At 38.2% G+C, this 27,047-nt stretch overlaps 1 protein-coding gene across 3 annotated transcripts in view; it reads right to left on the bottom strand.

Moving 5' to 3' along the window:
• Nucleotides 1-27,047, bottom strand: part of ksr2 (kinase suppressor of ras 2) — a 92,303-nt gene that overhangs the window by 62,764 nt on the left and 2,492 nt on the right. For 2 of the 3 annotated variants that reach the window (XM_019272011.2, XM_019272010.2), the window contains exons 2-5: nt 18,387-18,527; nt 17,480-17,630; nt 4,755-4,790; nt 3,212-3,713 (exon numbers count right to left, since the gene is read on the bottom strand). In XM_019272011.2, the coding sequence (XP_019127556.1) occupies nt 3,212-3,713; nt 4,755-4,790; nt 17,480-17,630; nt 18,387-18,527 (830 nt within the window). The remainder of the gene's footprint in view (nt 1-3,211; nt 3,714-4,754; nt 4,791-17,479; nt 17,631-18,386; nt 18,528-27,047) is intronic. The other variant, XM_027278106.1, reaches the window with a different exon arrangement.

Here is a 27,047-nt window from a genome sequence, read left to right as displayed (position 1 = left end):
GATATAGTTCAAATATATTATGTTTAATATAATGTCCACGTGTAATGTACAGCATTGTAATGAGGACTGCAATGTTAAGCACCATGTTCAGACCATCCTCCTTGGCTTAGGCATGCATTGGTTAAAGATTGATGATCACACTGAACACTGTTTTCTGACACAAAGGTAAATGACGGTAAATGGACTGTACTTATATAGCACCTTTCTAATCTTCCGACCACTCAAAGCACTGTACAGTACGTATCTCATTCACCCATTCACACAAATTCATACACTGATGGCATTGGCTGCCATGCAAGGTGCCAACTGCTCATCAGTTTGAGGAGCTAACCATTCATACACCGATGGCACAGCCTTCGGGAGCAATTTGGGGTTCAGTATCTTGCCCAAGGACACTTCGACATGATCGAAACGGCGATCTTCTGATTGGTGGACGACCCGCTCTACCTCCGAGCCACAGCCGCCCCAACACACTGACACTCTAAACACATGGGACCCGTTAGGTAAAGTTTAAATCTCCATTAAGAAACACTTTTTATCTAAATGAGTTGCTGTAATGTGATCATGGAGTTAGTATTTCTGATCCTACAGCGAGTCAAGACCTAAATCTGTACAGCTTTCTGTTGTTATAAAACATGAATAAGCCAAAAATGAACATATCTGTAGAGTCAAAAATGGCTCAAAGTGCCTCTGCTGTATCGAGCCATAGAGACCCAAATATCTTTGTCAGTAGACAGAGGATCAAACCAGGGCTGAAACACAACTAAATATATTTGAACTTGCACTTGACAATTTCCCCACGCAGGTGAAAGTTTGGTTTCTTATGCTTTGTAACTTGCAAAATTGAAAGCTGTATCATCTCAGGGTAAGATTATCTTGGATTCATAGATATTATAGAACACATCGGTAAGGAGGCAATTTGCTCATTACTTATCCGGAGGGTTCACTTTAAGCTGACAGAAAAACACATTATCACAGATACAACACATTAAAACCATGAAGCGCAAAGCTATAAAGCAAAAGATGAGGGTCGACACCGGCAGACCAGAGTATTTGCTGAGTTTTAACAATAAAAGCATCTGGAAATCTTTTTCAGAAAAAGACATCTTATGCAGCTGAAGACAAAAAACATTAAAATAGAGGTTTTTGCACATTAGAAAGGGCATTCAGTGCCACTGAAAGCACTTAATGCCAAGTTTAGAGACAAAGCACAATGTAGCCACCCTTAATAAGTGCATTTTAAAGCATACAAAGCCAAAATCATGAATATTAACCAAATTTGAAAATCTAACTCTCCAGTTTTCTCATTGTAGAGACTATAGTGTAACAAGAACTAGAAGCACCAAAAGCAGAATGCAGTTAACTTTCATTACGTTCATGTTCTGCATAATGTGTGGTATAGCAATTAAGTAATCTTTTATCTAAAAGGAAATACTCTGACAATGACCAATTATAAAATGAAATGTCACTTATCTATCAGTGCTAAAACCAAACCTCACTTTTCCGTCAACATGGTATGCTGAGCATTTGTGCACATTCTTTACAGTCTTTGTGCTATATTATGCAGTGATAATGAGATATTAGGCTATATCTCATTAAGATAAAGGGGAAAAAATGTGTCTTGGGGTCACAGGGTAATCCCTGGTTATTGTATCCTGGCCACAGTGCCAGGCAATTAAGCAAGAGAAAATAAGGACCTAAGGAGCACTGTGAGCTTATTAAAATCCTGAGGTTGGTAATAGCGGGAAATAGTCGTAGTATGGAAGGAACAGGGTATCACATAATAGCAGTAAGTATGAAATAGCTATTTGTGTGATATTTTAGATATTTTTTTAGGGTTGGCTTGCTCTGGTGAAGAGCTGTTTTTCATCTTGAGCCATTAAGCGAAGAACAAGGCGAGGAATAGTAATTTTATTGCAGGATTTCAGAAGACACAGCATGGTATGAACTTTCAGGTTTCTAACTTTAGGTATTTACTCTTGCATCAAGAAAAAAAACAGATGCCAACTTTACAATGAAGCCAATTCTCTTGCACACACAGATACGAAATAAACAAGTACGAGTGCCTCATGCCAGAACTGAACCACCGACTTGATGCTTGCCAGCACCATCCTCCGACCAATTATGATGTATTATAAGAGGTACTTGGCTATCAGAGAAGCCAGCAGATCTGCCCTGTCTCGATGAGTTGCAACATTTCCAGGCACATACAGGCCATTGATTAGAGGGGCTCAAGTCACAGCCTGCAATCTATCAGCGCTCAGGGACCGGTAATCAATTCTCTAATGCCGTTTGAGCCTATTCACTGCAGCTATGATCCACTCCTCACTGTGCAGATACAGATACAAACACCCACGTGGGTGGACATGTGTGGATGTAGCCCTGTCCGTAAACCAAGCACACACCAAATATAACCCAGATGGCCATCGTAAAAGCAGAGGACAACTCCCAAATATTAACTTACCAAGTGTAGCAATGATAGGGCACTGTCATCTAATGGCATTATCAAAATGAGTGCAGCTCTCCTGAGGCGGACTCTGGTTCCTGATTACCTAGCAGTGGTGGACCCTGTTCGTGGCCAAATCTGATCAGCATAGTACCAGACACAAGTATGGCCGGTCAGGAACTCAGCCTCGAGGCCCCTTATCTCTCCCGCCTTGCTGTTGGTTCTTTATGGGCAATGATGTCCTCTAGAAATTAATCTGATTGGACTCTGGTGGAAGATTATGTTCGAGCAAAACTGCTGAATGAGAAGGTGGGGCCCTAACTTCCTCCCTGTGCTAGCTGGATCAGGTGGAATTACTTTGTCCAGATCAGGGAGAGGGACGACTGAATTTCTTAATGTTTGCTTCGGGCAAGCTGAAATTGACTGACCAGTACTCACTTAGGTTATTGTCTCTAAACTTTATAAACAATTGAGACAGTCAAACAAATTTGTGCAATAAGAACCGTGCAGCCTCAGACCTAAATTACAATTGGTTTCATTGTATTTCTGCTTCCATATTGTCTTCCTTCCAGCCATACATAATGTAAAGACCAAATACAAAGGCAAAATGAGGCTTTCTGAAGTCTTTCCAGCAAATTGTATTATCTATAGACCCTATTGGTACAAATTATTTGAAAGCTATATATATAAAGAAGACACAAAGCTCAAAACTTGCCACAACTGCCACAAGTTGCTATTAATAATCAAGAAGAGTGCAACACTTACTTTGGTGTCTGTGTGTCCTCCAAGCGGTTCCCCAGTTGAAACTCATGGGATTTGCTGCGGTGCAGTGCGGTGAAGCCGGGCAGCAGATGGATGAGCTTGCGGCTCGGCGGAGGTGGCGTTCCTGGGGCCTTCACTTTGTTCCTTCGCCGCATGGGGGGAGTGCCAGGTGGGGTCATGGTGTTGACCACCAAGGGAGTCCGAGGAGGTGTGTGGCCAAAATGCCTCTGGCGGGGTGATGGGGGCAGGGAGCGATGACCAGATTCCAAAGGAGGGAAGAGCCCTGTGGCGGGGCTGTCGACAGTCAGTCGATCGGCATATAAAGGGGGCGCCAGGGCCTGGGGGCTGTGGCACATGTGCTGGTTGTACTTGGACTGGACTTTTGGGCTTTGGGAGAGCTGGAACCGGATCCACTGACTGGCCTCTGGTTGGCACACTGGAGTGTTTTCTTTGCCCGATTCAGAAGTGGGCCACTGGATGGACCATTCCTGCTTCGCCTGGCTCCCTGTTGGAAGAAGGTTTAAGGATAAATGATTTAATGCCAAGAAAACACCTGCACATCGTGCATAAAATGCATGTGAGATGGTTCACACTAATTAAGGACATATTTTCTTGTTTATTGGTGGTGTCAAACCAAACTGTTATGGTTTAATTTGCCCAAATGTTTTTTTTAAAGATTATTTTTTTGGCCTTTTTATTGATAGTACAGCTGAAGATAGACAGGAAGCAGAGAAAGGGGGAGTGACACGCAGTAAATTAGCTGTCCGATGCGGGATTCAAACCGGGGCCAGGTGCATTGAGGACTTATATCCTCCACACACAGGGCGGCCGCTTAACCCACTACGCTACCGACCGCCCCAATTTGCCCAAAATCTGATACAATCTCTCTGCCTCAAAACCTAAACAATCGAGGTAAATGGACTATGTTACTGTTGATCACAACTTTAAACAATATACTCAGATTTTTTTATTCAAGCATTTACATCGTAGAAATCTCAGGGGCAGATATCTCGAAATCTGAGCAAATGAAACCAAAACTATTGGAACTTGGAATGAGTGATATATATATATATATTTTCAAAATTTGGGTGAACATTTTTACGTAATATGGTGTATCCAGTTAAACAAAATTGGTTCATGCCATTAATACTAAAACATCAATTAGTTCGACTTCTTGATTGCAGCCGGAAGAGTAATCCTGGCATCAGGCAGGCATTTATGACCAGCAAATGTGCTCAATTTGGGTAATGAAGAATTAGCTTTGCTTGCTATCTGATCTGAATATATTAGTAGTGCAGTGGTGTTCAAATATGCTGATGTGGAGCAGATTAAGCATGAATGGATGGAGCAAGAGAATGAGAAAAATGGGAAAGAGCGTGCCAAAACAGAACAAACAGAATCATGCAAAGCTGCATGAGTCATAAGACAAAACGACTTCTACCTAGACTAAACTTTCAAACAAACAGTCAAAGAGTCACAGAGGCAAAACAGTTGAAGTTGAGCAGTCGAAATGAGTGTTTTTTGAGCTCGGATGACAATACTTTACCTCCGTTACTGTGCAATTTATCCTCCTCAAGTTGTTCTTCAAAAGAAAAGAAACAAAAAATAATGTGTTTATTGATCTAGCAGAGACACAGCTGAAATAGTCTATAAGATTCTTCTTGCCTTTCTATCTGCAGTTAGGTAGGCAAAGGGCTTTTCACCAAAACAAAACATGATGTTGGTTGAATTGATCCTGGGTACATTACGGCAGATGCAGTATCTCATGCATGACTGAGTCAGGGCAAGCCTGACCTGGCAGTTTTCAAAATCTCCTATTGATCGCTGACTACATTTAATGCAAATTCCTGTCAACAGCTCTCCACTTTTTTGTGTGTCATTATTTTTCTTCCCTGTGACATTGTCTCCAAGGAACTATGAGAATCAAAAACATGAACTTCAAACATAATATCAGCATCAGCAACATCAAATGAACCATGGAAAATATCTCCCATAAAAGGTCCTGGTGGAATTTCAAAACTTGATGTAAAAAAAGAAAAGCCTGCAGCATTTCTTATTTTGTAATGTTATGAAGAAGAGGCCGCAAGGAATGTCGACTTGTGGAAGATGAAAAAGACTCAAGAGACGTAATATACAAGAATTATTAAGGCTCCCATTTTCCTTTTTTAAATATATTTTAGTCATCTTGATCTTAAATTTCTTGTTTAAGACCCCCCAAAAAGACAATGTGTTGCTCTGCAAGTTTTCATTCACCAAAGGTTATGTTTACTGCTTCTGAAACATAGCAAAACATTTTGTTTCAACAGAAACACAGGTACAGTTAGTGACCTTCAGCTGTTCAGTTCTAATATTTATTAATATGGCAGCATGAATGTGGTTCTGTTTGTCTTCTTTGAGTAACTCTGATAGAACCATAAAAACAAAAGCAAAGGAGCCCCGTGGTGCACGATAGCTCTTTAGAACACTATATCATTTAAACATGTCACGTCTTCAATTAGTTTTCTCTTCTTTTAATAGACTTGAGAAGTAGGAGGACTTTGGGAGTCCTTGGCTCCTAAAGTAAAAGTCCAGTTCATTCAGTTGGAGCACTTGGATATTAAACTCTCCTGGATGAATCATCAAATACAAAGGATGAGCAGATGCATCAGGGAATATCATAGTTTAGTAAAAGGGATAAGGGTACACAATAATACTTGGGGAGAGAAGTTTCAGTCATCAATCTTAAAACTCTGTCGCATGCAACAACAAACGGAAGCTGGAGACAACACTTTGTAGAAACCCAGTGATACTTTATCATGACTAAAAGCTAAAAGGATTTTTGTATTAAGATTATCATCATCCAGCTCTGCAGTCCCATTCTCTCGGTTTTATGGCCCACCACTTTAATGTTACTGTTTTTGTTCAGTCTAATCACGCTCATCAGCCTTGTTTCCGGCAGAAGCAGGCAGCCGTTAAAGAAACATTTTTTTTATTCATCTCAGGAATAGGTGGAGACCAAAACAAAGCTAGAGGAGGGGTTAATATCTGACTTAAATTCTTCTGGTTTGGGTGGTCACATTCAGGACTCCAAATGAATGCTAATGTTACCATGCGCCTCCTAGGTGTGATCCCAATTACAGCTACAGTGCATTCTGAATTTGCAGCAGCTCACAGCTTCATGCCTATGACAGGCTATGACAACAGCTGCTGAGGCTCATGGGTATTGTAGAATTTAAAGCCATCTGGCACACCGACCTGACAAAAATAAACATAATTTCTCAGAAACAAGATGGAAATAGCTAACATAATCTTATATGACAGCATTCTTAAAAGGGAAATCCATCATTTTTCACACAAGTTTTACAGGCCTTGAGAAGTGCTTCTGCATAAGTAGCATTCTGTGGCTCCAAAGGGAGCTGTGCAATATCTGCCTCAAGCGATGTCACATAACACATCTCAGTCTGCACGTGAACTATCAGCAGGTTGTGCTGTGGGTTTGAAATTATGTTACTGCTTAGTTTGTGCTTTCTGGCTGAAGATTTCGAATCAGCGAACCTGGTGTTGTCTTTGGTTGTCATGGAAACCTGTTGGGGCTTTTTTTTTTAGCACTACATGACACTTGGTTATGTATCTCTGAACAGAATATGTTTCTGTGAAAAGTACAAAATGTGAACTGGGAAACTTGAGCGCTAATTCTGAAGACAGTCTTTTTAATAGCATTAACTGTCGAATTGTGTGTTACAGAAATACAAACGCACATTGGCAACGACTGATTAGTCTCATGAACACCCTGTTGACAGCTGTGATGCGCGCCTATGGATATTAATCAGTAGATTCTCTCAAACTGCTCCCGCTCTGCCCTCGCTGCCTGAGGACCACACTCACTCTTGTTCCTGAACCCCCATTAGAGGACCACATCTCAACCCCTTCAGAAGGACATCAAGATCCAGAAAGGACGAGTGGGCCCAAAAGAGTGCTCATCCACAAATATAGGGAAAGATGGGAGGGAGGGGGGGCGCCTCCCTTATTAGCATGAATGAAACCACAACAGACCACTTAGAAATGTGAAAGTTCAGCTTGACCTCAAATGAATGACTACAACTAATCAACGGCGACTGAAGAGTTCACACCTCTGAAATTACAGATGAGAGGAACAGAATCCTGATTGCTTTTGGTCAGGTCTCAGATCACAAATTTGTACTGTCCATTTTGAAATCTGACAAGATATTTTTTTTGGAAATGTCTCCCATTCACCTTTGGTTTAAATTATGAGCTTCTTTTTGGCAATTATTATTATTCTTGGCAGACTCACTATAAAAAAAAAAATAAAAAAAATACTTTTGACAGTGCTTATCAAGCTGATACCCAAGTGAAATTTCTCTGCAAGAGAAGCAATTTGAATCACGCTCATGAAACTGTTGCTTCAAGTAATGAGTCAATTTATCATGCACACTAGTATCTTAGCAACTGCTTCTGCAATGTAGTAAAAGGACTTGACTTCTGAATTTCTTGTTTCACATGACCTCACCTAAGCAAAGGCCTGAGGCACACACATAAAAAGCTTGCTGCTAAATGAGATGAAGAACACAGAGTGAGCATAACCCCTTTGAGAACTGTGATTTAAGTTAATTTGTGTGGCTTGTGCTTGTTAGCGAGTAGGTTTTAGAAGTTGCTTTTCACTAAGATCTTTGACAGAAGAAAAAAAGAATGATTGTAATTTATCACAACTTCTGGGAGGTAAAGTCAACAGAGTGGTAACTTACTGACATCAAGGCTTGACTATGCTCCATCAGTTTCTGTAACGGCATTCCTACTCTGTTGCTGAAATTCACATTACAATATTGCTTTTCTTTTTACTTCTTTGCTGCTTTTCTTTGAGTAATATTTTACCCCGTATCATATGATCATAATACATTTGAAAGTACATTTTATTTTCAACTGTACAAAAAAAAAAGATGATGTTGCTATGAGCAAGCAATCAATGTCAGATTCTCCAGCCAAATCACAATATGTTATAATTGTGAATCTTGAAATATTACCTCTCGGCTACACATTTTTGCAGGATGTCTGCTCTAATTAGCTGGATTACTGCCTCCAATATGAAAATGTGAAATGAAGGATTGGTGAACCTGAAGAAGCAGGATGTGAAACATAAAAAGACATGAAAAATAACTTTGAATCTACCCTCCAGAAAAATTGTTTTGGTGTCTTCAGTTGTACAGGAAACTCTTCAGGTCTTTTATGCATTTGTGACTTTAATGTTTTTGTTAGGCACTGTATGATGATAAGTCATAAGTCACAGATAGAGCTTATTTCTGGAAATACACATCACTTTCATCTGCTAGAGAGTGAGAATAGAAGACGAAGACCGTGCACAAAGGCTCAGTTGTCACCACAGCAGCCCAGGTTTGATTCCAACCTGTGGCTCTTTGCTGCATGTCATCACCACTCTCTCCCTCTGTCTGTCTGTCTGTCTCTCTCTCCTCACTTTCAGTCACTTTTTAGCTGCTATTATCAAATTAAAGGCTCAAATAGTCTCAAAAAAGAACCATGCTTATGTGTGCACTAGTGGTGGAAATCATCCTGTGCAGCTCAAAGCTCCGTAGTCACTGACTATGTAATTCATTAAACGATGTTGGATCACCATTCAAAGATGTTGGATCACCATTCAGATGCACTTCAGTATGTTCATACAGTCCAACGTTCACTGATTCTGACTCTATACAAGCACTGTATAAGCTTTGTAACAGCTTTGTTTCTGTACGTTTCCACAGGCTTTTAATAAGCTTTTAAATAATGTGCTGTGAATCACAGCTGATGACGTCACTCTACAGCAAGTAAAGCTCCACTGCTAAAAGCCTTACTGATTCATTTACTGGGTTTGTGTGTTCACATGGAGGGCATTGGTTCAGCATACCAAAGTGAAGTAAAACAGCTACATAGTGCAAGAATTTTAAATTCAATTCACCTCTCTAAAGCTCACAAATGACCATGCATCTTGTTTCCGGTGAATTTTTTATGCTGTAACTGTGTCTTGGTGAACAACAGCTGAGTGCAGTGATCACTGTGAGGATGGCAGGCCATCAGATGCAATGCTGCGCAAACGTACTGAGCAAACTGATGAGATGTTGTTGTCTCTGCCAGGCATAAGCCTGAACAGGATCATGCGTTTGGTTGTGTGTTTGCATGTGTCAGCGTGCTTATCTGTCTGCAAGTAATCTGGCATTCTACGGCATCGATCGGCCTGATATTTGTGTGTGCATAACTGCTCAAGTAGCTCTCCTGGTTTTTTGAAAAACATATTTTTTTGTATTTAATCGTATTGACTAATCTGTTTTATTACTCCTTACTCATCTTAAAGCAACATTGTGTAACTTTTGAACCACAAAATGATTTCAAAATCATTTTGAAGCTACATTGACTTGTAATCAGATGAAGGGTATCTCTGTCAGCTAAAATGAGAAAAGGAGAGTGAAGCCGAGCAAGAAGCTGCAGATAAAAGTAAATCTGGGACTGTCCTGGGTGAAATAAGAACAGACACAGAGCTGGGCTTTTTGCTGTTGGACTAATAAGAAATATTTTCTGGCTGCTATGTTGTTGCACACGTTTCTGATCACAAGTAATATAATTATAACATATACATGTGCACAACTGCTGCAAGTGATCAACACTGCTTCAGTTTAGACTCCTGTTTGGACTCCACTACTCTCATGCATACACACTGGACACTGGTCCTTTTAATTAATAGCAGAGACTAGATACAGATACTGTAAGGTGAAACATCTACCCATTCTCATTCCCTTACTGCGCACATTTACACATGAGGCACAGCAGCATCTTCATTGATTATTTAACTCTCCTGACACGCAGACAGGATCAGTCAGGAATTAATTTTAATTCTAATTAATGTTCTGTGTTCTTCTATACATCCAAAAGGTCACATACACACACACACACACACACACAGTCCAGGTTTAGAGAGTGAAATCATCTGTAGCAAAGCAGCCATCCTCCTGACGCCCAATCTCTTTTAGGACCGATCTTTCATCCCTTGTTATTAACCAATGCTGGTCGCATTTGTGCATAACTTCAACAGACTGAAAACATTTTTAGATTCTATTATCTTTCTAAAAATGTGAAACACAAAGTTGCCCATATTCTGTCAGATGTAATGATCGAGCCACAACATCATCAATCTTCCATTCTCTCCTCTCACCTGAATATACCTGCATTTCCACATCAGCTGTCGATCCAAACAATGCACCAATCATTTACGACTGCTTCTCCTCTGCGGTGATTAATACAAACAGCACACCCCAACACCATTAATAGGGCAATCTTAACATGCAGTGAGGCTTTGAGAAAGGCAGATAACAGCCTCATAATTGGACTAATTACCTCTAGATGTGTTGCTTCTTTGGGCTAAATGGCAGTGAAATGCCACTGGGACAGAGGCTGGTCTATCGTACTGCCGCTGTAAACAGGATTTGGGGAAAAGGGCAATGGCTGTGTTCAATAGATGCAGTGTCCCTTTTTAATCTTGGACTCTTTTAAGTTGAGGGTTTGTGGACGTTCTTGCAGTGTAATCAGTGGGACTCAAAGTTAGATTCAGCTAATTAGTTAACAGCCAATAAGGACCACCCAGGGGTGTTCAGGAAGATGGGTGTTGGGGGTTCGGTCAATGCTTCTTCTGGTCGTTTTCCTTCCCTGTTGCATCTGCTCTTTTCTTCTCGACTACGTTTTTCCCTCACCTGCTATCATCAGAGCCTCTTTCTTAACCTAATTCTCTCTCATGTTATTCTACGTCCTTCTTCCCCCACATGCCTCCATCACTTTACCTTCCTTTCCTCCAACCTCCTCCCTCGCATATTCTGTGCCTCTCTCTTCTCTGCCTTTCTTCATCTCTTTTTTTCTTGCTGATGGCATTTGAAGCCAATTAGGTGTTTTGTGCGCATGTGAAGCTGTCTCAAGGCAGGGCATGGGGACATTCCTTTAAGCTGTCAAAGATTACAGAGGAAAGGCACCAAGGAGACCTGTCGTGCTTAGCAAAGATCAACACTATTAGCCTGATCAACAGAACAACTCATATTCAAGAAACTCTCCATGTGAAAATGTTTGTATGAGTGTGTGTGTGTATGTGTGTGCGTGTGTGTATGTGTGTGTGTGCATGTGCGTGTGTGTGTGTGGACTTGTCTAGAGGGGCGGGCTGGATAATGTGTGTATATTGCGGCACAAAGGGCCGACCGACTGCCTCCGAATTGTATGACTCATCCTCATTGCAACTCGTGGACTGCAATCCAAAGAGCCTGTAGTGAAAAATTCTATTAAGTTGCATTAGTTTCCTTCCTCCACCATTACACCACTGAGCAACATACATTCACTTATTATGTTCTCTATTTCCCCTGTTACGTGTTGTATAAACTGCCGAGATTGCAACGTATATGAATGTCCATGTCTGCCAATTTTTAACATAATTCCTGATGACTCATAAAGTGGAACAACATATTCTCTTTGGGCATACATTTGTAAATCCTTTTTCTGTGCTCTCATTCATGCTGGTTGAATGTATCTGTACTTTTCCAACAGCCTCCAGATTTTTGAAAGAAAAACATAACTCCTTAAAGACTCATAAGAACATCCACCTCTTCTTGCTTAGCAGTGCTTAAGTGCTAAATGCTCGCATGGGGCTGTGTAACCTTAAAAAGTAAATGCGCATCTCCTACTTCTCTATACGTGCTGACACTCAGGTACTCGCTCAATCCCACCAACGCACACACACACACACACACATACTGACACACAAATATGCAAATGTGGCGATGTTTCGAAGCTATGACATATCTCCCTCTCCAAGCCCCATCTGGGTAAGAATATGAAAAATCCTTCATTCTCTCAGCTGAAAGTGCCTCTCACTGCTCTGTGTGGGGGTTGTGGTGTTACTGTGGTGCATTCACACATCTCTAGCCAGTCCCCCCCTGTTAGAGAGCCCATTAGTGGCTCTGTGTGGCCAGACCATGCCTTTGGTGAGGAGCGAGAAAGGGGTGAGTACGGTTGAGGTAATGGATGAAGAAGAGAGGCAGATGACAAACAACAAGCAGGAAGGCATTAAAGAAAAAGAAAAAAAAATAGTAGACAGTGAAGAAATTAAACAAAGACAGAGAAAGACAAAAAATAGTCCAGATTGGTGAATCCTGAAAAGTAGCAGCAGATTTCTTTTATGGCAAGATCTAACCCATGATGTAATACAAATTTATTTTACTTTTTTTTTTAACATACTAGCATTCACCACATCTCATGGGGTTAGTTTAGACTCACCCATGTATGAAACTTTGGATGGATTTTAGGGGCAGATGTCGTCTCCGTGACCTTTAACCTCTTCCTTATCTATAATAGGGCTGTAACTATTTATTTGAAATGCATGCAACAGTTCAAACATTGGAAGAAATATAATATTCAATTAGTAATGATGTGCTTGAAATAAAAACTCTGTGTGGTACGTAACTGAGCTTCCAGGGGTCCTTAATATACACCCACTACATGTCATGTTGCCCTCTGAGTAAACGAGCTGTTCAAGGGTCAACTTAATCATCCATAAAACACATGAAAATTACAGTTTCACCATCCTAATCAAGCACTACAAAAATAGCAAATAGGTATCCATGAAACAAAACCATATAACTGCAACTGTGCTGCATGTGTGCTGCATCTCCATCTGATGAAGAAGGTGAGATGTAGTTGAAAGCTCCAGAAAAAGCTAGCTGACCATGAGTTAAGATTTAAAAAGGCATACTGCTGGGAAATAAATAAACTGGGAAGAAAGGCACTTAGCGGCTGGAAAAATCTCCTCTGTTCCTTCTTATACTATTTTGAAGGCTGCTCGAAAGTTGTAGGCAAGTTGGTCATGACCACTTTATGCCACTTAAAGTGAAAGTGGGTCCAGGACTCTTGCAATGGAGCATCTGTTCACAAAGTCAAGAATATTTTCAAATCCAACATGGACTAAATGTAAAGGTAACTGGTGTGAATTGAGTTGACTTGATGTATGTCACCATTTTAAAGACATTACTTTTTCGATTACCCCTCAGGTGCAAGAGGAATAAATCAAAATTAGGACCTCTTGGGTGCAGTGTGAACATCGCCAAAGTTTTAGACAGTGATGGCAAAAGAGAGTTGGTCTCCAGAGACGCCTGAAGCCTGACTGGTCTGAATCCAGCTGGACTTGAGGCATGGGCGTCTGGGACCGCCTGACAGCCTCTGCCAGGGGACGCCTGCCTGTATGTCTGTCTGTCTGTCCATCTTTCTGGACAACATCCACCCCCTTCTCCAATCAAGCCAATGAGACAGAACGATATGAAGGAAGTTTTAGAACGCAGGGAGGTGAGCAACTCCAGCAGTCTGACAAACGAGCACAAGGATCGCCTGAGAGGTGTGAATATTTCAAGACGGCAGCTGAGCACCTGCAGATTCACAAAGCGTCTGTGTTCATGGCTGGGCTGTAGAAAAATATTTGTCTTAATGTCTTAAATACATAAAAATAAAACAACAGACACTTTGAAAAAAAACTGCCAATTCAAACCTTCTCAGATGAAACACTTTTTAAATGAAGCACAGTTTTAAAGAAAAACTACTCATCAAGTTAATTTGCTTAATGCTTATTTAGCAGCGCCTTATGTCTGAAAGGACATCTGTTACAGAACAGTGTGTGTGTGTGTGTGTGTGTGTGTGTGTGTGTATGTGTGTGTGTTTGAGTGGGAGTAGAGGAGAAACAGATATGTTATTACACGGGTTTACAAAAGGTTGTGACTAAACCGAACAACTCTGTTTTAGTGATTATCTACTGCCCCCTTCTGTTTTTTTGGTATTACTGCAAAAGCTTTCACCTAACAGACTGCAAACAAAGTGTGGTCTGTTACGCCACCTGGTGTACATCACTGAAACAAAAGAAATGAACTCAAGGCAGACACATTAAAAGGTTCACACTTTTTACAACAAAGATTGGGTGACTATATTTAAATTAATCCTTAGGAACATAATGGTAACAATAGCTTACACCAGTTATACTGTTAGACTGGCAATCGTTACAATTCAAAACTGTGTCTTTAAACTACAAGAGAACACAGATATATTGGTCCTTAAGACACACATGGGATCAGTAAAGCAATTTCAGCCTTACCAACACAAGTTTCATTGTTAAATCATGTACGTTTTTGCTTTAGCAGCTGAGGAGTAAGTCGTCCACTAATCACAAGGTTGGCCAACATGTCAAAGTGTCCATGACACTGAACCCATAATTGCCCTATGGCTACATAAATGCTCAATAATATGAAATGACTGTTTATTGTAGCTGAACATGTTGCGTATGAACATTGTACAATCGACAGTGGCAAATATTTAGAACAATATATGGTTGCTATTAGTAGTTAAATGGACGCTTTCTTGTTAAGATCACTTTGTATCACATTTTTGAAGAAAAGAAGGTGAGGTGAAGTCATTTAATCATGAATTAAAGAAGCTTGACAATTTGGGAAATGCATTTTCTTACTGCAAGTTAGTTGAGAAGATACCACTCTCATATGCGTGCGTACGGTTAGAATAAACACTATATTGACAATGCACTGCTAAGAAAATACAGTCTGCATAACAAAGGTCTGTAATGGTGGAAATGTGCACACACAGATATCACTGTGGGATAATATAAGAAATATGTACATTAAAGGGCTCTTAAAGGCCCTTCAGTCCCAGTGGTCATTTCATTTAGTCTGGCTGATTAGAACTCTGCTCAGGTTGGATGCAGGTGAAACTATGATAAAGATTTATGTGAGCTCTGTGTACTAACAAAAATGTAAAGGTGTCACATCTCGGTGAAAAAAACAAACAGGAGTGTCAAGGAAATGCCAATCAAGCATTAAGAGTCTGTACACGCCTGAGATGAAGGCTTATGGGGTGAAAACACCTGTGAAGGTGGATGAGATGAAGATAGTGGTCTGTTGTTGTGCAGTCAAACAGCAGCCTACCTGCATACCTGTTCTCACTTCTTCATCAGTCTTTCAGTGTATGTACCATTAATGCTTCATTAGTTTGTCCAGTGTCCTCTGCCTGAACCCTTACTTGATAAATTTGCCTTCTCTTCCAAGTCCTGATCTTTGTTTCTGACAATAACTGACAAAAACTTTTAACTTCACCTGCCTGGTCTCTCAGTCTTTTGGGTCCAAGCCTGGTTTTACTGATTTATTACAAAGACAGACATAGAAGGTTAAATAATAAAAAATAATAAAATAACTGGTTTCACATTAGTCATTTTTTAATTTTATAGAATTATTGTTATACATGACTACAGGACAAAAACATCTGAAATCACTCTCAGTGATTGCTGATTCAAAATATCATCGAGTGTTGAAAAAAAAATTTGTCTGGTGCGCATGTATCAATTCAGCTTAATTTACAGTTTGTGAAGACTAAAGAAAAGAACTGGCTGAACATATAAATGAAAACAGTGCCACCTACAGAAACTCAAAGAGTACTGGGCACACTGTGTATTTAATAATTCTCTCTAGGACCTGCAGTGGATTAACACTGACTAGCATACAGTATATATGTCATGTCAATTCAAAGAAATGCTAAATTAAAGAAAATAAGATAACGTTTTGAATTCTTTTTTTTAAAAACCTGAAACTACAGACGATCACTGCTGCCAATTTTTGTCACTTTATTATAGTCCATGAGTATACATCATACGCTTACACATGGGTATGCAGTGAGGACAGTCTAATTAACATATAATGCCACAAATCACTAATAAACTATGTTTTACCATCGTGAGATAATATACTGAAACTTTTATGTAAAACAGACACTCAGTGGCCACTTTATTAAGTCGATGTTACAATCTAATGCAATCCAATACAGCTCTACCTTGAATTCTACTTCCTAATCATTCTTACTATAAATTAAGTGGACAAAATATTAGCCTAATAAAGTGGCCACTGAGGGAAAGTATTTGTTCAGTATGTGCAGGTATGGATATATATACATAGTTTTTATTATTATGTTTTATTTGGTGTTCCATCCCTGTCACTGTTACGGTTAGACTAAACAATGTGCTGTATGCTGTACTACACTCTTGATATCTAATATACAAACACATTGATGTATTTCAGGTTGTATCGAAATCAAATTGCAAAGTTTAACAAAGGTATTTAACATAGTGATACATCATAGTTAAACTCACTTTATGTGTTTCTCAAAGAAACATTACTGTAGAACGATGATGCACTTGAGACCACTTTGAAAGCAGTCATTGTTGGTGCATTTAATGATGTTCCTACATTTGAGATTTGTCTGTTTTAGCTTTTATTTATTTATTTATTTTATTTTTTACTTTTTTTTACAAGATTTTCATGTTGACCATCAAAAGAAGTGGATAAAGACCCAGACCCAGAGAAAAAGCAACACATGTCTGTTGTGAAAAGGATTATAAAAATCTAGCTGTTTATAACAGCAAATGAGTTGTTATTAGTTGCATATTGGTCGTTGATAAGTTTAAGATGCTGACATTTTAACTGTATCCCTGGTTTGAGTTCAGATAGTGACATTTGTTTCATGTCATCCCCTCATTTCCTGTTAGTTCTCTACAGTATACAGTGTCACAAATGCATGAAATGCCTCCAATATCTCAAATATCAGTGTCCAATGCACCAGAGACAAGTTTCCACAACAACCCTTACTTCCAGCTTTATTACTCTGTAACAATAGAGTAACTTTGATAAATGATAAACAAGGGTGATTGATTTATATATATAATCAAGTTTTGTCAAGCAAGAAACAAGATTTTCAAATCTTGTAATAATTAACAGATCACTGTCAGGCCGGGAGTTAGGACATCATTTAAAAAATGTAGGGCATGTTTTTTAATCAAAATTATTTCACGTGAAACTAGCAGAATGATTCGCAGTTTTATACCATATGTATCTACTTCATCTTTTTTCTATGACTGCATTCATTTTGTATAAAATAAACAATTCTATAGATTATGCACAAAAATGTTTAACTTGTTTCCATCACATGGATGACCGCAGTGGAGTACACTCCATTTATCAGTCACCAGAGAAAACATGTCTTTGATTATTTCACACTAGATATAAGTTTGTTTTGAAAACTAAATGTCATTTCACACAGTAGTAGTAAATGACAATAGCTCTAAAGCATATTAGTATTTACCTTTAAGGAGATTAAAAGGTGCCGTTATGGATTTGTGTGCAAGCTTGTCTTTGTCCGTTTTGGGTGGACACTCACCGAGCTGGTGGGCCTTTCTGAGGCAGGAGAGGGAGGCGTTGAGTCGGGCGCACTCCTCTTCGTTGGCACCAAACTTCTGCAGCAGCTCACACACCTGCTCCTCGTTCATCTCCATCAGGCCCTCCAGGGTCACCTCACCTGGGCTCATCTCCTGCAAAATACAGACACATATACACAGATACAATGACATCCACAGCCCCAAACACATACACACAAGCATCGAATAACAATGAAAAGAAGTTGTGGGGAAATTTTACCCTTACACAGGGATTATGTTTTACACGAGTGGAAAGGTGTCCGTTTAAAAGCATGAATTGAGGTTTATCTCCTGCCACAGTATTTTTAAGCTTTAACAAATGGGACAATATTTTTCCTAATTACCGGCAAACCAAGCATTAGAAGATCTGATATTAAATACTGATGTAACCTTCTGCGGAAAAACCTGATTAACTTTATTTCAAAAGAAAGGTTCCTAGTTTTCTTGAAGCCAGCATCTAGTGGCCATTAGAGGAACTGCAGCCCAAACCCTTCTGCAGTGCCTTGAACATCAGTGGGAGTAGCTGCTGTTTTATAGAGAAAATGATGCAGACAGAAAAAAATGGCATTTAAAAAATCTCTGGACTGGTATGTTCAGAAATAAACAACCAATTCAACTAGTCAATTGTCATATTCTCGCAAGGAATGTGACAGTGATGAAAGAGGAAAAAGATACAGGTGCAAATAATGTAAAAAAAACGTAATAAATGATGGGAGAAAGATAACAAAATAATAAATTCAGAAGCTTCCATAAAAGACACTGGATGGTTTGAGAACTATAAAAAAAACTGTACATCACCAAATAACAGATGATACGGTAAGTGTCTTCTCAGATAAAAAATAAAAATAAAATTGTGACTGGATGTATTACCTGTGTGACCTCTTTCCTCAAGTTGACGATGCGGAACCAGTGGCCGAGGCGAGGGAAGTCTTCCAGCTCAGCACTGCGCTCCTCTAAGGCCACTTTGCACTTACAGGACAGCTGGCGGCTGAAATACTTCACCAACTTCCCCTGAGAACAAGAGGGACAAAAACAGTGAGAGAGGGCTGGAGATAAATTACGTTGCATTTAATGTTAAAATTTGTTTAGAAACTCCTCTAAATCAGTCAGAGATGTCCAAACCTGGATAACCAAGAAAATACATGCAACACTCTCTGTTCCCTCAACGAGCAAGATCACTCAACACCTGTTTGCTCCAGTAGAGCTGTTCAGTGGTTGAAAGCTGGGGTTATACAGGTGATCCAGTAGACTCCAAGTACAGGTACTTGTGTGCAAGCAACAACTGTTCTAATGGTAGGAAAAATTTTGTGTCATGAATATAGGATTTTTGGTGCATGCTGAACATTAATGCAGAATTTATTATTTAAAAATCTTTCTTATCTTCAGATATTCACAACCATGCAGATAATATATGTGAATTTTGTGTGCCATTTCAACTTCCAAAGAAGAAATCAGTACCCTGACTTTGATACTGGAAAGAGACGTTGCTGTTGAAGCATTCAAAGGTCATTTTTTGAGCCTCACAGACAACATTATATTCACCTAACTGAAACTGGGGTGTTTATGGTTGATCAAAATCTTTAAAATAAGAGATTATTATATGTTTAAACTTTTAAAGTTTTTAGTATTGTTTTGTCTGTTTGCATCTGACTTAATATTTTCATATGTTATTTGAAGATACTATTTTTTTTGTATATATTCTACCAAAGAGTTTGTGAGCCAAACACTGAATGTGTTTGTGGTCACAAATGTGTCTCTTTTCACAGATGGAACTACAAAACACATTTCATGCTGAACCAAAAAACATGACATGAAAAAGAACAGCACATGAAACATGTTTTGAACAAATAACCCAAACATTGAATAAATATATTAGAAGGTAACTATTTGAATCATATGAATGCTTTTATAAATCTATCAATGTAGCAGTTATTCAAAGTAACAGGTGATTATTCAGGTATGCCAAATGTAGCTGTAAACTTCGAATGAGGACCATTAAATCTTATTTTCATTCATTTCTTTCATATTGTAGTTTTATTTTATTTTATTAAATATGTGTATTAAAAGTTCATATCAGAACCATTTTCATTAGATTATTATAACTCAAAGCAAGATTTTACTTTTGAAGTGAGGCGGAGCTCATTTTGAACAACTTCATATCAGATTTTGTATTTAATGATTACTTATGTTGGAAATTAATCTTTTCTCGATTGATCAACTGATTATTTTGTAAAATTCTGAAAAATTGTGAGAAATGTTATCACAATTACCTGAACTTTCACTATGCTTGAAACAGTCTAAACCACAAAAAATGACTTACATGATTATCAAAGTAGTTGGCAGTTCAGTTTCATCAACTAATCATTTCAGCTTTACACTGGTGTAACAAATATGATATTTTATGACCTCTTTATATATTTTGTGTGCAAAAGTCTCGTTCTGTAATGTAATTAAAGTGGTTAAATAAATGTTGTGGAGTAAAAACAAATACAATGTTCCCTCTGGAATCTTGCAGAGTAGAACAGAAAGTGTCATGACATCACATTAAGTAAACCAAATTCAAGTCCAGTTCTTGAGTAAATATACTTAGTTACATTGCACCACTGCCTGACATCAAACATGTACCACTGTTGAGACAATAAGGTTTCATAAGTGACAACTTAATCCAACACAAAAAATAAAATAAAGTGATGAGCTTGTGCCCAGTAACTAATGAATTCTGAAACAACTAACAACCTCTGAATAAATCCTTCCTTCAGTTGCTAGTGTTCAATTTAAACTCTAACCCGTCTAATACATTCTGAGGAATTTGTCCTTGATGTAAGGTAAGGTAATGGCTCACCTGATGCATTAGTTAGTTGATATTTAATAATGATTTTATGTTATTATCAAGTTGAACAGTTTGTAGTTCCGTCTATGTTATTCACAATTGAAGCCTAAATGTAAATGTGACAAAATTATCTAAATAGATGTTCAATAAATACATAAATATATGAATATACAATAAAATGCATGACTAAAAAGTTTTAAAAAATCAATAAATCAAGGCCTCATTACATTAATATCTATAGTTATACATATCTATACATTATGTCTTTATTCATTCACTCACACTTTTCCTGGTATATCTATTTACTATGGATTTATAAAGTAAAATCTTCACTTGTCAGTCACTTGAAGAAAGGAGCTACACTGCTCTGCTCTGCTCTCTGCTATTTTCTGCTCCTCGGAAGGATAAATATTGGCACATTTGGTGCAAGGGACCAGCACCTATTGTATTTATTCAATATATTGTGTATGTAATTGTATAGCCTATGGTCAGTGGTTTTAACAAAACTAAAGACAACACAAATATTTAAATCACAGAATAAAGCAGAAATAAAAATAACTGCACAATGCTATCAGAGCACTAGAGAAGTACTTATATCCAACGGTGGAAGTAACTATGTATGTACTCAGCTATACATATTGTGCAATTTTGAGGGTACAGAATTTCTGTATTCTCACAAATACTCCACGGCATTACATTTCAGAGAAAAATACTATATATTTCTCCACTCCACAAAACATACATATGGTTGATTTTTTGTTATAGATTAAACAACCAAACAGTATACAAAGTAGTTACCCATGACTCAATCCTGTCTATCTGCAATAGTTATGTATAGTAATAATATAGTTTGAGTAATATTATTGATTCACATCAATGAATGATTGATTGATTATAAGGTTAGATTTTTAATTTGTATATGTTGTGTGGTGTATATATATAGATTTATATATTATATAATTATATTATATATATATATATATATATATAATTATATATATATATATATATATGTATGTCTGCTTTGCACAAACAAGTGAGCACAGCTGGGGGATGGCATCAGAGTGGAGGAGGGAGTAACATTAATGTTAGAAGAACAGGAGCAAGTTTTACCCCTCTTAAGCCCTAAGCAAGAGCTACAATAAATATATTTGTGGTGAAGCAGTTTTGAGCAAAAACAATTGGTCTGATTGAAAACGATGGTAGAACAAGGTCCAGGCAAACAGTGGGTGACGTGATGCTTGAAGACTCAAGAATGATACATTTGGATGGCCCCATTCCAAACATACACCTACAAAATGACTGCTAGAAATTAGACAGTGCTGGCCTACATCAGTGCATACCAAAGTAGAAACCAGTGGAGGAGGGACTTGCAAGTCACCTCTGAATGCAGAAAACCCTACAGCAGCTGCCCACGGCTGCTAACACTACCTGATAAGGCGACTGCTCAGTACACCTACAGAGAAACACATTTACTCTGGCTAAATGTGTTGACTTCTTGCTGTATCATATTCTCACTAAGTCTTATCCTACACCGACTTTATGTTGCCGTATGTGCCAACAGCATAGCATGACATGGCATGTGATCTATATAAAGTAACTGACATGAGTGAGAAGTAAAGAGGGATAAAAGGACAGAAACTTTTGAGGAGATGTACCCTATTATTTTGTAGTAACTGTGAAATAATCCCACTTTGACTCATGTCATTCTGTCAAGTTATCGGTCAGTTAGTACACACTGGTACTGTACACTTTAATCCAGACATGAGAGAGATATCTCAACAAATATTTGAATTACAATAAATTTGATTCAGACATTCATGTCAACCTCAGGGTGACATCTTCATCTTTCTAACACTAATATATGCTAAACTAAGATAATATGGTTAAAATTGGACCCAACAAACATCACCATGTCAGCATTAACACCTAAAGAAGTAACATTAAACTCTACAAAGAACTGATTATATTGTTTGTAGAGTTTAATGTTACTTCTTCCTGTCTCCTCTTCGAAAGGAAAATTACTGTTGTAAAGAAATACACCTTAAGTGGCATTCGGCCTTACTTGAATATATATGTAGTGGTTAGAACAATGTGGCCAGTTGCCTGCATGTTATGGGTTTGCAACGCCATCAATCTATCATGTTAAACCAACCATCAAGTGGCATCGGCATGCTAAAGCTTAAGTCAGAGCAGATATGGCGAGGCAAACTTTACTGCCTTACAGTGGCAACAAACAGAAGGGACTGAACATACTGTACTGTGGGCAGGCACACAAGCGTTAGCTGGTAGGGCTAGCAGGCTAACAATGGTACACCACAAGCTGAACATTATCCCTGCTTTTCACACGTTATTATCTTTACCTTCTGTCTCTGCCCGACATGGGCTGCTAGATATGCAGAATCTCTGCGATAATGTTGCTGGTATTTTTTTCACTATTTACAGACAAATGTCCTATGTCCGATCCTCAGGATCTACAGATCTTACTGGGTACTTTTCTGATACTACTTCTACATAACATTTTACTTGCAGGATCTTAAAGATTAAAGACCTCTTACATCAACATCCACAAAGTCCAAGAGCTTCTATAACAAAACCAGCAGTTTTCCTTTAAGCCAGGGGTGTCCAAACTTCTTTTAAAGAGGGCCAGATATGACAATGTGAAGATGCCCGGGGGCTGATACTGACATTTTAAAATCGAAAAAATCACCAATAAAAGTTACATACAAACACACTTTTTAAAAAAAATGACAATGTAACCAAATCTAATCCAATTAGACGTGAACAAATCTAAAAAAACAGTTCTTCCTTTCTTTCACATCTGGAGTCAGATAACAAAGAATAAATTGCATGGAACACGTTAAACTTGCATGAAGTTGATACAAATCTGAACCTCATGTTCATTTTAAACATGACCTATTATGAGTAATGAAAAGTCTGTTAACATTTAAGTTTAGAAAGTATCACTCTTGCTCTTGTCTTTAACAAAATCATTCATAAAGTACTGTAAGGCTTCGTTATGTCAAGCAAAACAGCCAAATCTTCCAGCCATACAGTATCTGACAATCCTAGCAGGCCATAAATAATATATTATAAAAAACTAAGCTTCGGGCCGCAATCTGACCACGGGCCATGATTGGCCCCCAGGCTATACTTTGGACATCCCTGCTTTAAACAGACTCTTGACATGGTGCTATTCCTCTTTGAGACATGGTTCTAAATTGATAATCTCTTCACAACTGCTACAATCACAGGCAGGCAGCTCATTTGCTCTGTTAAACTAGAGTCCCACGATTCCCTGCATTATAAACTATAAAATAAATAAATCATTCAATCTTATTCAAGACGCATATAAATGGTCGTTCATCAAAGGTTAAAGTAATTGTAAATTTAACTTCAGTTTATATGAAGGCACAAAAGATTTATTTATATACAGTATTTCCAAACTGCGATTCCTCAACTTGTACTAACTAAATTTAGCTTACTGAGCTGCAGCGTACTGTAATTTGTAGTAATTTATCAACCATGTGAACTAGGGAAAAGACATCACATACGTAAAGGTGTTCTCCGTGTACTGATTTACAACAAATAGGTGCTAGATCTTTAAGAAAATTATTTGTTGAAAGCAAATTCAAGAACTTGAAAGAGTCCTAAAATTGTAGCATCCTGAAATTATCCCAGAGTTTGTCATACCTTTGTAAATTCAGCCACATAAAACAATGTAGTTCTACAAACAGTTACATTACACAGAGGAGGAAACCATTTCAGTGAAGGTGCCTCTAATGAATGTTTGTTTTTCAACAGCAAGAGAACACAGTGGTATTGGACACAAGCCAACAGATAAATAAATTGTATTAAAACTGACTCACATTAAAGCTCATATTAAAATAGTTTCCAATGATTTAGTAGTGCACTTTTGATGAAGTTGGGGGGACTCTCAAGAGACACGTGTTAAAAAAAGAATGATCTAAATCAAAGCAGAAGAAGCCAACATATCCTCTTTAACCTTCACTTCCAATATGCACTTCAGTCCTGTCATTTGTTAGACCTTGATGATGGCATCAGGGTTATTTTTCAATCAGGACATTATACAGCTGTTTTCACAGGTATGTAAACTAAAACAATCAGCTATAATCACTATTGTTTAGAATAAAGATGTAAACAAGTATAGTGATGAACCTGAATCTGCAACTCCCCTCAGCTCTAGTATAGTGATGAACCTGAATCTGCAACTCCCCTCAGCTCTATGGAGCTGTATAGCCAGTTCCATCTCATTGTTTAGCTGTCTGACCCACAACTTTATACTGTTTTGGTTCACTCCCAATTCTCTTATTGTCTTCAGCTGCAGTACGCAGCTGTTTTCAGCAACACCACAAAAAAAACTACTCCAAAGCTCCAAAAAACAACTGTACACTACTTGCTCAGACAGCATACAGACAAAGTTAGCAACAAGTTGGTGAACATAGTGTTCATAGTATTTAGCAGCCAGAGATTTCCCTCAGGAGCTGGTGGAGACCAAAAATAGAGCTAAAAGTAGAGTAAAGGTAGACAGTAGAGTGGCCAGAAACATGACTCCAAATGAATGACAATGTTGCTCTGTAACTTCTGGATGTGAAAATCAGCAACTGTTTGTTAACGTAGCAACTTAAAAGATGATCATATGTCAGACAGACAATGTGACAGTTATGTCATCGCTACACAACATTGGACAGATGTACAGAGATGTGAAAGTAAGATGCAGACAAGAGGAGGAGGCTATATCAAATAAACATTGTAAAGCCCACATCATATTGAATATGGATGAATAACAACACTTGTTTTGACCTGCCCTCTTCTCTGTTATATGAAATACATAATTGGATCATGCTCTATCATGTGTCTCTATGAAAGCCTCAAAAAAAAAAGATCATTCATCATGTGCGTTGATCTTTCCAGCGTATCCAAGGGATACTGCCGACAATGCATAATCATATTAATGGAAACCAGTATTAACACTTCATCCAGGTAATGATATAGGCTGCTATTTTTGGTAAAGCTTTTGGCTAAAGCAAGGTCAGTGCTCGACGCCTCTAACAGATTGTGTCTGAGGGCGCAATCTGGGTTCTTTAGGTTAATAATAGAGATGGGAAAAACAGAGATGTCGTAGAGGAATCTCCCATACGCACAACACTCATTAAAGATCGGGACAGGTTAACAAGGAGGGCTTTGCGTATGGCTGACGTCATTGTGGTCCTGATCAAAACCCCTAGTGTACAACTCATTTGTCATTGAAGCAATAAGGGGACTGTCATCCTGAAAGGCCTGAGGCCTTGGAGGGAAGATTAGACGGTTCTCAGGAGTAACACTTCTGTTGCATTTGTGAATGTTCTAATTCATTTCTAATATTTGTTTCTTTCCGTTTCTGTCACATTAGTTTATTTCATTTCTACTGAGAAAATTAAGTAATAAAAAAATGTAACAAATTGAACAACAACCCGCAACAGTACGTGGCTACAAAAATATCTCACTCTGACCTAAGGGTGGGCATACATTTAACAAAAATATGTGTTATTTTCCAAACAATGTGATAGCATATAAAACTGTACATTTTATATTCCTTCTTTTCATACAAGTTTATTGTGAAGGGAGTCAAATCAGCATTAAACCAAAACAGGAAAGGAAAAGTGAATATTGGACAAGGCTTTGTCAAATACTCGACTCTGATTGGTCAATTATGGCATTCTACAGTCTGACCTACAGACCCTATCCCTAACCGCAGCAGGGACAATAAAATCATTTTTAATCAATAAAATAATTTAAAATCAATATTTTGTGTCAAATTAGTGATTTCTTCAGTAAGAAGTCTTTTTGCTACCACTTTTATAACAACTTGTTGATATGTCAAAAAAATCTGTTAATGCAATTTCAAATCAAAACTGTATCAATACTGATATGCTAGATCTACTGTGATGCAGGATCCATTACACAACTGCAAGTTTCAGCAATATACATACTTGGGTTTATGAAGCAGAATGCTAGTGTAACTCAGTATTGGTATTAACTGTGTCCGAAAACAACCATGACATTGTTAAATATGACAGGTATGTGATTTTTTTAATGTGCAGAGTAACTTTAAGTTCACAAGATGGACCTGAGTTTGCTTACTGCATAGAAGCCATGAAAGTGTTTTAGGTGTGAAGTGGAATCAAAATATTACAGAAATGTTGATTTTCACTTTGACACACAGTATAGTGTGTATACAAAGTGGAGCCAGATGTTCCACCATTGTGGAATATAACAAAGACTACAACAACACCAATGCATTATGTTTGCTATATTCAATTCAGATCAGGTATAAACAGATTAATAACTTATGAATGTTTTGAAACCTGCATTGTCTCTTTTGTTGGCACGGTGCTACCCTTGTATTATTGCCCTCTGCGTGTGTTTCTCATCACCCCTCATGTTCATGGCGTGATATAAACAATACTCTCTCATTTAAACTCTACAGCATCAATAATGGTCAAAATTTCTGCAAGGTACCTTTAACCACATAGGCATCACTGCAAATGGACTACTATTGGACTTACTGCCATCACCTTTTAAAGGATAATATGATTTGATGTGCATCATCTTCATTTCTTTTTGATTTATTTAACTTTTCACGATCATGCAAAGGAAGGCTAAAATGAAAGATAAGTTCAGGATGAAAATAAAAGACT

The sequence above is a fragment of the Larimichthys crocea genome, chromosome III, assembly GCF_000972845.2.
Source record: "Larimichthys crocea isolate SSNF chromosome III, L_crocea_2.0, whole genome shotgun sequence".
NCBI lineage: Eukaryota > Metazoa > Chordata > Actinopteri > Sciaenidae > Larimichthys > Larimichthys crocea.
Note: the sequence above shows the minus strand (reverse complement) of the source record. Positions and strands in the feature narration are given on the sequence as shown.